At 32.4% G+C, this 12,904-nt stretch overlaps 2 protein-coding genes across 2 annotated transcripts in view; one reads left to right on the top strand and one right to left on the bottom strand.

Moving 5' to 3' along the window:
• LOC140446600 (uncharacterized) overlaps window positions 1-12,904 on the bottom strand; it is a 204,139-nt gene that overhangs the window by 120,387 nt on the left and 70,848 nt on the right. Inside the window, exon 14 of the mRNA XM_072539171.1 lies at window positions 3,098-3,889. Coding sequence (XP_072395272.1) covers window positions 3,098-3,889 — 792 coding nt within the window. The remainder of the gene's footprint in view (window positions 1-3,097; window positions 3,890-12,904) is intronic.
• Window positions 1-12,904, top strand: part of LOC140445720 (aminopeptidase N-like) — a 69,236-nt gene that overhangs the window by 48,031 nt on the left and 8,301 nt on the right. Inside the window, exons 11-12 of the mRNA XM_072537999.1 lie at window positions 136-309; window positions 8,221-8,367. Of these exons, the coding sequence (XP_072394100.1) occupies window positions 136-309; window positions 8,221-8,367 (321 nt within the window). The remainder of the gene's footprint in view (window positions 1-135; window positions 310-8,220; window positions 8,368-12,904) is intronic.

Here is a 12,904-nt window from a genome sequence, read left to right as displayed (position 1 = left end):
TGAATTTGATAAAGGAAACGTTTAAGTGTAATTGTTCATAAGTGCTATTCTACATTAATTTTAATATAAAAGTTTTATGAACGATGGTATATGTTAGGTAGAATGTAACTTCACTGAAGATATTATTTTTTTTAGAATCAATCCAAACATAAGAAGCACAACCTATTGTTATGGATTGGCTAACAGTGATAATGTCGAGAGGGATTACGATTTTCTTGTTAACAGGTTACAAAATACTATTCAACCCCACGAAGTTCGTTACCTTTCAATTGGTCTTTCATGTGCACCGGATTCACATTACTTATACAGGTAATTACTATTTTACATCAGTTTATTACATATTTTTACATGTAATAATAATTTGTTAGTATTTTTATGTAACTTTTGAAAAAAATATATATACAGTGTTGCATTAAAAATAAAGATGATGGCCTATGCTAGACTTGCCCCCCTACGTTTAAATTTATGTTTAAAAAGCTAACATTCAAATCTAGAAGTTGAGGGGCTCAGCGTTTTTTATAATTTTCTACAATAAGGACACAAACAATTTTATTCCATAAGTGATTTCCACTTTGTAGACCACTATTTCGAAGTCCTTGAAAAACTTGTTTGCTATATAAAGTCTATATAAAGTCTAGATATCGTATAAAAATTATGTGCATTTTTGGAAAAAAAATGGTGCTCATAATAATAGAGAACAACCGATTTTCATGTGTTTTATTGACTTTCAATTATATTAAAACGATAATGGATTATGGGGTTACACATGGGTATATTTTACCTCCAATACTTTTTAATATTTATTCTAACCTTTAACAGAATCCTTGGATGAAATAAAAGGTGGAATTAGGATAAGAAAATAAAATTAACAGTCCATGATTCGCCTAAGACACGGTATTGGTGGATGGAAACCAATATATTTGGAAAACGTGGGTTGAAGCTGATTACTTCTAATATTGTTCTAAAGCTATTTTTTTGTGGCTACAATTTACTATTTTTATTGGGAATAAGCCACCATTTTACTTTAAAATAAGTTTATTTTGACGTTCAATTTCCACTTCGGAAATCGAAATATCGTTCTTAAAATAACTAACGATTTCCAGAGTGGAAATTGAAAACTTGGTAAAATTAAAAAAAACTAAAAAAGGAAAGTTGATATTTTATATAAAAATTGCAAGCCCTATAATAGTAATAATAACGAGAAAGAATTATAAATTCTATCTTAGTGCTAGAGAAACTAATTAACCTTTGCACAATTCTACTAGAAACGGATCGATGTCGTTACATTGATGCAATAAATGCAGTAAATAAGAATCGATAGATGCAGATAAGGAAGCAATTCGATTAGAGCGTTATTTAGTGTTGATTAACAATAAGTCTAGGATCCTTGAAGGTTCAAGGCTATATACGACATTTGCATGACAGAGGAGAGCGCTGCGGTGCTGACAACGATTATGCCCAACGTGGAAGGAATAGGGGCTATCAAAAGGAAAATTTTAATGGAGGTGGTCCACTTTACTGTATTCTACGCAGCACCAGTCTTTCTACACGTACTTAACATTCAGAAATACAGGATGATACTAGAAAAAGACCAAATAAAAGTACCAATCAGGGCAGCACGCGCATACAGAACAACATCAACGGTGGCAATACAGGTGATCGCCAGTGTGTTATCCATCTACCTACTGGTGAAGGAAACTTACAGAAAAAATGAACAGAAGAAAATATTAGCTAGAAATAGTAGCAAAATGGAGTGGCAGGAAGAATGGGTATAGGGCGATTTGGATGAGAGAATTCATTCCAAATATCACAGAATGGATGAAGTGCGGTGATAAAGACACCAATTACTTTTTCACTCAGTTTTTGACAGGGCACGGTACCTTCTGGGGCTGGAAAGTAGGTAGGCCCTGGACACGGTCGAGTACTCTATATTCGAGTGCAGAATCTTCTATGAGGACAGAAATAAATTACACAGGAAGATAGCTAGAGTAAGTGCAAACAGCATAATGTAGGTAGCAGTGAGGGGAAAGACCGGATACAAAGCAATAGTAATCAGTGAATTGCTCGAGCTCAATTACTCGAAATCAATTGCTTGAATACCAATTGCTCGACATGAAAATTGCTCGAAATACAAATTTCTCGAATAAAAAAGAAAATTGTATATCTAAATAATTATTCACAATAATACAAAATATAGACATAGGAAGATACTTTAATTAGGACAAATTGTGTGATATTCCACGTATATAATAGTACCTATAGGGTAAGTCCGGGAGAGATGGCTCACATTTTTTTGAATGTCTGTTTTTTAGCACAAAAAGACTACGCTCTGAAATATTTACATATTTATGTTAAAATACCATTAGAAGATAGTGTACAGAGTTGGTTAAGCCAAATACTTACATACAAAAACAGTAAACATCAAAATACAAAAAGTTGTAAAAGGCCATCTCACCCGATGTGTCAGGGTGAGATGACTCGGACACTAAGGGTAATATGGCTCGATCATAAACTTTATTTGGCACGTTTTTTTGCCAATACTTTTCCACATATATCACATAAATTAACATATTTTGAGCAGTTTTCATGAAACTAAGAATTGCAATGAACGCACTGTACCCAATCTCCTTGTTTCGATGTGGTTGAATATATTTCCCCACAGCCGGCACATTCACAATTTGTTTCATCTTGTAGATCATCACTAGAATCTTTAGTAATTTCCATATGATCGTAAGAGTCTTCGGAAGAAGATGACTCAGAAAACATCTTCTTTTGGTTCTTGAGTTTCGTGACTTTTTTTCCAGAGGCCTTTTATTCTTTTTATTTTTCTTTTTTTATTTTACGTTTCTTTCTTTTTAACATCTAAATCTTTGAGTATCGCCAAATTCACTGGGCTTGTAAGGACTGCAGCCAATTGTCTACCGCGTTTTCTTATTTGTGAAATACCTGATGTAGAAGGTACTGGAGAGATATTATCTAAAATTTTACCGGGAGTAATTTTTTCAGTAATTATTTCAGTAATTTGTTATTATATGTGTTATTGAACTCTCAAGAAAGGCGTACTCTGGAATTGCATTCCGGTTGACTGGATAAATACCACATGCACGAAAACCAGATACGGCATTTTGTACTAAGGCAGCTTTTGTCCAAGCCTCATTTAATAATTTGCCGAACTGCAAGCAATTAATCTTCTTTGTAGGATTCATTTTAACAAATGAATTGCAAGCATTGTAATAATGTGACTTCAGCGACTTAAAAAATGAATGATCTAATGGTTGCAAAAACTGTGTAGTGTGGCTCGGTAAACACAGTAGAATGATCTTATTTTCGTCTGCATACTCCAACATTTGGACGGAGTTGCAATGACATGCATGACTATCCAAAACCAGTAGGACTTTTCCTAGGGGCTTTCTCGGAATAAAGTAATGTGTTAACCAATCAATAAATATATCTGTGTTTATATAAGCGGACTTTTCATTCATGTAAACCTTTGATCCAGGGGGCATGCCGTCTTCGAATTCTTGCTTTTTATTTTTGCCTTTGAATATGCAGGTCGGGGGAAGAAAGTTACCTTCAGCATTGCAACAGGTGGTACATGTAATTGTTTTCCCCTTTTCCGAAGAAGTTACTGATGCTAAATTTTTAGATCCCTTTTGGGCTACAACAAATGCAGGTTTATTATTCAGATGGAGTCCTGTTTCGTCCATGTTAAATAAACTCCCGGGCTTCTCCATCAACTCATTTTCTAGAATAACTTGCTCTAACAGATCAAAGTAATCGCTTATATCCTTTTTGTTCATGCCTCGACTTCTTGCTAAGGATACGCCTTCAGATTTTCTTATACTTAAGTCAGGGTTTCTTCTTAAGAATGATTGTAACCAGTCAAAACCTGCAAGTTTTTTTCCTTGTTGAAAGTAGTTTAAATATGTAATTCTTCCGCAAATCTGAATGCCATTTCTCTAACTCCTGCTCTTGTAGGTGCAAAACCAGCTTCCTGCAACTTTAGGATATGTTTCTTTATTTTATTTTTATTAACTAACCCGAATTGTCGTCAGGACAATTTTTATTGGAATACTAACACTTATTAGTATTCCAATAAAAATATTAGGGATTATGATAGTTTGGTATTTAGATGTAGTCGCTTGGCGCCAGATCAGGGCTGTATGGAGGATGATCTAGAGTTTCCCATTTAAATGATTTGATGAGATCTTTGGTCTGATTAGCCACATGTGGACGGGCATTGTCATGCAGCAAAACGATACCCTTACTCAACTTGCCACGTCTTTTGTTCTGGATTGCACGACGCAGATTTTTCAATGTCTCACAATAAGACGCTGCATTGATTGTCTAATTACGAGGCAGAAACTCCACTAGCAATACTCCTTTTCTGTCCCAAAAAATTGTGCACATGATTTTCCGGGCAGAAATTGTTTGCTTAAACTTCACTCTTTTGGGTGATGATGAATGTCGCCATTCCATGGATTGTTGTTTCGATTCTGGTGTGACGTAGGCCACCCACGTTTCGTCACCAGTAACAATTTGGTCTAAAAAATCTTCACCTTCGCTGTGGTACTGCTCAAGGAAAGTCAATGCACTGCCTAAACGTTGGGTTTTGTGCAAATCCGTCAACATTTTTGGAACCCAACGTGAACACAATTTCCGGTAAGTTAAGTTCTCGGTAACAATGCGATACAAAACACTACGAGAATACTGAGGAAAGCAGTCGGACAATAATGAAATTGTAAAGCGTCTGTTTTCTCTCACCTTTTCGTCCACTTTCTGCACCAAATTTTCATTAACGACCGAAGGACACCCGCTCCGTTCTTCATCATGCATATTTGTGCGGCCATCTTTAAATGCTCTCACCCATTTCCTTACCATTCCATCACTCATAATGTTTTGTCCGTAAACTTCAACGATCTCACGATGAATATCGATCGGTTTTACGCCTTTAGCACTAAGAAATCGTATAACAGCCCGTACTTCACAATCAGCGTGACTCACGATTGTTGGAGGCATCTTAAACACTGGAGTAAACAAGTATACAATGAAGAATCAGACTGTAATGGCGTCAGTGCGTAGACAAGAGATGTAGGTAACCAGCGCTCGTGCGCGGAACGCCGACCGTAGCGCTGCGGCGGCGGAATCGCAAAACGATACTTACTTAAAAAACATGTTTCGTATGATGCTAAGATTATAGAATAATTAGAATAATTATAAGAATAATTAGTTGGTTTTCCAGGTGTTACGAAAATAATTAAAATCCATACCTGCCCAATAACATGTTAATTACCAATGTTTCCTTATTAGTTATATATTAGATCTTTCATTTTGACTTTATGTATTGTATTTTGTGTGCCATTGGTGATAAGTAGTTTTCATTTTTTAATAACTTTGTTAAGTAAACATGGAGTACGTGTTAAGAGATAAAGGCAACACAAAAGTAGATTGGAGGTGCGATCTCAGTCGAAAATATAAGTGCCGCATTCGTGTAATAACCGTCGAAGAAGTTGCCCCACCTAATCCAAGCAACAGAGATGATCTCATTTTACCCAATAAATTTAAAACGAGTGAGGTTAAAAAAAACGTTTCTTTTGCTTGACCCAGGACATAATTATATCTAATAGAATCCTGAATTTTTCACTAGGTACAACATTACTGTAGTGGCACAGTCCCAACATTGGTATGCTGACGGCACTTTCAAAGTAGCTCCAACGCTTTTTGAACAACTCTATAAAATTCATAGACTAAAGGATAATGTGGTCATTCCTCTGGTATTCGATGTATTACCGAATAAGACAGAACAGACACATTAAATTCTAACAAAAAATAAATTTTTTTTAAGTACTATTATGACTGATTTTGAATTGGCGATGATAAATGCTGTACAACAAGAGCTAATGGATACTTTACATAGGGGATGCTTTTTTTATTTTTGAAATTTCGGCATTTGTTTCCACAAATAATGTGGTTAATACTTTTGATCATTTCTGCTATCAGCACATTTTCCCCAGAGTTTTAAACTTTCCTGGATTATTTCGAAGATACAGGGATTGGCCGGCCACAATGCAGGGGACGTCAACAACGTCAACCACTTTTTGCCCATACTATGTGTAATTGTTACGATGGAGTACGAGATAGACTTGCAAATGCAAATAAGTGCTAACCATCGAAGCATTTGGACATTTATTTCTGCCCTAAAACAAGAACAAAGTTTAAATGAATTAACAATTGAACAGTACATAAGTGGCGAACAACCTCAAGTAGGTCATAGAAGATATAGAGATAGTGCTGATAGGTTATTGCGATTAATAAACAATTGTGAACCACAAATTATTATCTGTGATGATTTAAGTAGAATATACACATAATTTGATATATAAAAAAAAACAAAATATCTTTCTTATGTATATTTTTATGTATATATTTTGCATTATTCTGAATAAATATTTGGATATATAATTTTCTTTTTCATTCGAGCTATTAGTATTTTGAGCAATTTTCATAAGCAAATAATTTTGGAGTAATTGATTTCGATTTGTGATACAAATTACAGTGATGACGTCATTGGATCTTTTTTTAAATGTAGCACCCTGTATTTTAGGACATTTTTAGATCGATAAAAATGAGCTGATTCCAAAAAACTATAATACTGGGGTCTAACGGATATAATTTGATATGCGCTTAGAAAATTAATTTTTATTGATTTATAATATTAATAAATTATAAATAAATTATAATAAATAACTTGAAAGTAATCCAGTAATTAATACATGACTTACTCTTAAATGTTCGAATTGTAGCCCTTGTTGTATTTGACAGTAACCCAAACGTTGTACAAATTCTTGTAGAACCTTGTTTATGCTTTCTTAAAAAATATTGTTTATTTCTTTACGAATTCTTGTTTTTAAGTCTCCAATATTTGCAGGTTTCGTTTTATAAACAAGATTCTTTAAATGACCCCACATAAAATAATCCAAAGGTCTAAAATAATTGAGGTCTGGCGACCTCGCTGGCCATTCAAAATGTCCACGTCTTCCAATCCACCTGTTTGGAAAAATTTCGTTCAAGTACCTTCGAACATCTAAAGCATAATGCGGAGGCGCACCATTCTGTTGAAACCATAAACTTTTATCAAAACCTCCAAGATTAATTGTACTGGAGAATAAATTAACTAAAGAAAAAACTGAAGGTATGCTGGCCCGTTTAAATTACCTTCGAAATAGTAGGGTCCATTGATTTTATTTCTTACAATGCCAGTCCATACGTTTACCTTTTGCGGGTATTATGTATGATGTTCCCTCATCCAGTTGGAGTTTTCTTTTGCCCAGTATCTACAATTCTGACGGTTGACCTCGCCATTTAATTTGAATGTAGCCTCATCAGAAAAGAGAGATCACTACTTACCTTACGAACAGAAATGTGCGCATCTTCTTCAAAAGCCAGTAGAACATCTAATGTTGTAACATAGTTTATAGAGGGACGACCTGATTTGCGTGCATTTTCAACCGTACCAGTTTCTCGAAATTTATTTTCAATCTTACTGTTGACTGCGTGGTGGGTATTTCTGGATATTTATCATTAAATAAATTACACACTTCCATCTGAGTTCGCGATTTGTCTCCATACCCAATTATCATGAGTATTTCAATTCTTTGCTTTACACTCAAATTCATTTCTACTTAAAATTAATTCTAAGCAATAATACAGAACAATCACGAATTAATACAATTATTGTACTACTTAATTGTTATTGAACGTTACTAAAAATAATCACAGTTTACCAAAAACTAGAAGTAGGCTACTTTTTTTGCATTTGATAATAAATAATTTAATTTCTAAGCGCATATCTTTCAAATTATATCTATTGGGCCCGAGTATTATACTTTTTTGAAATCGGCTCATTTTTATCGCTCCAAAAATCCTAAAATAAGAATGTTAAATTTAAAAAAAATAACCGATGATGTCATCATTGTAATGTGTATCACCTTGTATAATGAAATTTTATTGTAAAATGTGGAACATTAAATTTAAAAATCGACGTGTTTTAGATTTTTTTAAAAAGGCTTTTCATTTAGGAAATATCGAATTTATTCCATACTTTACGGACACACTGTATGTATATATAAAGTATGGGAAATAAGTGTGTAATGACAATGACGTAATTTCAACTTGAAAATGAACTCGTACTAAGTAGTTTTAATTTATATTTTTTATTAGGATTTTAGCAAAATCTCTAGAACCCAATTCAGAAATAAGCCGTCAAGAATTTTTCCAGGTGTGGTCTTCCATATATTCACATAGTACTACTGGTCTTAACATTGCCTTTGAATATTTTATACTGAATCATAAGCGGATTTCGGAATAGTAAGTATTATCGCTATTTATTTATTTATTTAGTTAAATCATACAATACACATCACATAATTCTAATCACAAAATATAAACTACAAAATTAAAACTTTGTGCTTATAAAAATAAAGAATATACATCCCTTAATACTTTAAAAGTAAAAATTATATTGTTGAAAAATACTTTTTTCTTCTTCTTTGTAAGTAACGTCTCCTTTAATAAGGTTGAGCTTCTTTATCTTCTTTACTTCATTACTGCTATCTTCACCTGTAATATTGTTACTCTAAACAGCTTAATAGAGTTACAATAATTGTACCATTGTCTTAAATTATTTACTCCGGATATACAGTAGAATATATTTATCTGAAACCGCGAACAAGAGAAGCAATTGACTATTATTTTAGAGGTTTGTTTTTAAATTGTAAAATCAAGTAATTGATACAGTATGGGTAAAGTATTCATCATAATTATTAAAATAAACAAAAGTCTATTAAAATCATTAATGTATTGCTTGTGTGAGTAAATTTCAAAAGGTAAAAGAAATAATAAATTAGACTTACTCACAATCAATTTAATTTAACTAATCAGATGACCGGTTTCGCTTTTTACAATAGGCAAAGCATCTTCAGGTCACGATACAAAGTTAAATAAATGCTGAAAATAATAAACCCATATTAGGGTGTTGTCTTATAAAGATAAAACAAAGATAGGTGATATAAATTATATAAATTACAGTAATTATGCCAATATTACATGTCTGTGGTTTTTCAAAATGAATAAAATGTTAAAGCAGACAAGGTAAGACCCACAAATTGGTAAAATAGTCTATTAAACTGTAATGAATTAATAAATAAACAAATAAATAAAACATTACTTACATGCCGGTACTCTATTAATTGATGGTTGAAAGAACATGGTTCAAACTATCTTGTATTGTTGATTGGAGAACTCAAGTCAACTATTGTAATTGTTTAACAGTAAACGGGGAAGTTCTTGAGGAGACAGATTTTATCCAATGAAGTAGAGATAGGTAAATGTAATTGTTTGTTTGATGAAAGTAATGTTCTATACCATTAAGTTCTTTAAAGTTATTTATATTTATTCTGGAGATATATTTTGTCATGGTGTGTATAAATTATTAACATATCAGAACTGGAATAAATATTTGAAAATATTTATACACACCATGACAGATAACTCACACCAACAATTATTTCAAAGAAAGTTTGTAATTTTGTTAGACATTTTGATTACAAATGTACATATTTAATTTAATTACCAAATAATCACTTAAGTTTGTTCTGTAACTTTGACTTAGCTGAGTTAGTTATCATAGAAGATGTATTACAATTATTTATATTGTTACATTGAAATCTAATTATTTAAAGTTTGTTAAAGTATGCCAATATTAACACATCAAATAACTTTGATATCTAAAATTAAAAAATTTTTAGACATTTATTAATATTAGCTTATTTCATAAAACTAGATAACTTAACTTACAGCTTAACTTACAGCATTTAAAATAGAAGAAGAACTGTCACACTTTAACCTACATTTGTCAAGTTTATCTCTAAAATCTGATATATAACATAAAAAACTCAGTGTCTCCAAGTAAGAGATGTAGTTCTTTTAAAATCCTCCCCTTTTTAAATTTAATGTCTGTTTCGTCCCCCCGTTTTTTAAAGTGTTTTCTGTGTGTTTTCTGTGTGTTTTAAAGTGTCTCAATTTTAATTTTTAACTTTATATATTGGACTTTACAACTATTTGCCACATATTGCAACATAACTTCATCAAAGAAATTTGATAATTACAAGCTGATATAATTGCACACCCACACAATTTGTACATCTATTCTTATTCATTGTCTCACAACTGTCACCTTCCAAAACAAAAATAAAAATCTCAATAAATAACACACATTTCATAAATATATCTCCAGAATAAATATAAATAACTTTAAAGAACTTAATGGTATAGAACATTACTTTCATCAAACAAACAATTACATTTACCTATCTCTACTTCATTGGATAAAATCTGTCTCCTCAAGAACTTCCCCGTTTACTGTTAAACAATTACAATAGTTGACTTGAGTTCTCCAATCAACAATACAAGATAGTTTGAACCATGTTCTTTCAACCATCAATTAATAGAGTACCGGCACGTAAGTAATGTTTTATTTATTTGTTTATTTATTAATTCATTACAGTTTAATAGACTATTTTACCAATTTGTGGGTCTTACCTTGTCTGCTTAAACATTTTATTCATTTTGAAAAACCACAGACATGTAATATTGGCATAATTACTGTAATTTATATAATTTATATCACCTATCTTTGTTTTATCTTTATTAGACAACACCCTAATATGGGTTTATTATTTTCAGCATTTATTTAACTTTGTATCGTGACCTGAAGATGCTTTGCATATTGTAGAAAGCGAAACCGGTCGTCTGATTAGTTAAATTAAATTGATTGTGAGTAAGTCTAATTTATTATTTCTTTTACCTTTTTTTTTAAAAGTCTATTAAATTAGAAAGCTAATAATAAGCCATTTAATCAAAATAAATTAGTTTCCACGGTAGTGGTAAAAGCGTATAAAAATATACATACCAGTTTTTATTCAAATATCATCAAAATCGCTGGAAATGTTTGAAAAAATTTGTCCGATAGCTGCTGTATTGACGTAAATGTAAAGTCTACATTTCTGGCTCCCACATTGGAGTTCAAAGCTGCCCAAACCATTTCAATAGGGTTCAAATCGAGATAATATGGTGGAAGTTTAAATACATCATGTCCTTGTGCTCGTATAATTTTATCGATTACATATTTTAAATAACGAGGTTTATGCAATCAACAAACAAAAACTTCTACAGGCTATGGTGGAATTTCAAATGCCGCTTTATCTTGTTCAACTAACAGAACTTACACTCACAGGCGTAGAGAGTGTAGTCAGAATCCAAAACGACTCTTCCAGACCCTTTTATTGTAAAAATGGACTAAGACAGGGAGATGGACTGTCGTGTCTGTTATTTAACCTTGGGCTAGAAAAATTAATTTGAGAGTGCCATATTAATACGAATGGCACCATCTTTAATAAATCTGTACAAGTGGTCGGATATGCCGTATATACAGGGTGGGTCATGAGGAACTTTACATACTTCTACCATATGTAGAGTCCCTCAGGGTGCATATCATGTGGCCACTAAAAAATGTCAACTCCTCTTCTTTATTAATTAACAGGGTGATTTGTGTAATTGACCATTTATTTCATTTTACTGTAGTGTTTATAAGGCTCATTTGATTTTTTTAATTTTTGCATGATACAGTACACTACTATCAAGCATTCGACTGGTATTAGCTAAACTAAAAAATTCCAGGACTGGCTTTGGAAAAATTAATTTGGGGATTCGTATTAAATATTACACCCTGTATATATATTTTTTAAAATGCAATAAGTGATTTTCAAACTACATAAATAGCCAATGAAAACGACATATGCGACAATGTTGTTGTACTTTTATTAAATTTTTAGTGAACGATCAAATCTTACCAAAAATAGAACAACCATAATGAAGTATCAAATTATAAGGTACTTAATTTAAACAAATGCTATAAATTTCAAACATTTTAATTGAAATGATAAACTGAGTCACTGCACAACAAAAAACAGTAACTACTAACAATAACGAAGAACAATTTAAAAAAAAACTAAAAATATGTACATAGTTATGATAAACCCATAAATTAGAACTGGAAAAGATACAATAATGGTAACAAAATAAAAATAATTCAAAATAGATTTTCGAAATGGAACCCTGCAGCCTGTACACATTTTTGTTGCCGAATTGTTAATTCACGTATTGAATTACGGATACTCTGGTGATCGTTTCTAATAGTATTACAATAATGTATAATTCTATCAATTAATTGTTGTCGGTTATTAATATTCACTGCGTAAACTAGTTGCTTCAATCGTCCCCAAATATGGTAATCAACGGGATTGAAATCAGGGGATCTTGAAGGCCACGAAATAGGACCTACACGTCCTATCCACCTGTTGCCATAAACATTATTGAGATGTTGTCTCACTGCCAGTAAAAAGTGTGGGGGTGCCCCATCATGCTGAAAATACATCCCTCGAATAGCAACGTTCGCGTTGGCAAGCAAATCCGGCAAAATATTTTGTAGAAAGTTCAAATAGACCTGCCCTGTTAAAGGACCATCAAAAAAGTGAGGACCTACTAATTGGTTATTTATGACACCAATCCACACGTTAACCAAAAACCTTAACTGAGAACGACGTTCTCGAATAGCATGGGGATTTTCTTCTGCCCACACATGTGAATTTCGTGAATTATTTATCCCGTCTCTGGTAAATTGGGCTTCATCTGTAAATAGTGTCCTGTATAGCGTTTTTCGATTATTGTTAATCCATCTACAAAATTCCAACCTATCGATCTCATCTCCAGCATGTAGTCGCTGAACCATTTGAATGTGATATGGGTATAGATTATTTTTTTGTAAAATTCTACTTACTTTTGATTG

This window comes from Diabrotica undecimpunctata, chromosome 7 (assembly GCF_040954645.1).
Source record: "Diabrotica undecimpunctata isolate CICGRU chromosome 7, icDiaUnde3, whole genome shotgun sequence".
In the NCBI taxonomy this organism is placed as follows: domain Eukaryota; kingdom Metazoa; phylum Arthropoda; class Insecta; order Coleoptera; family Chrysomelidae; genus Diabrotica; species Diabrotica undecimpunctata.
This window is presented reverse-complemented; position numbering and strand designations above follow the sequence as displayed.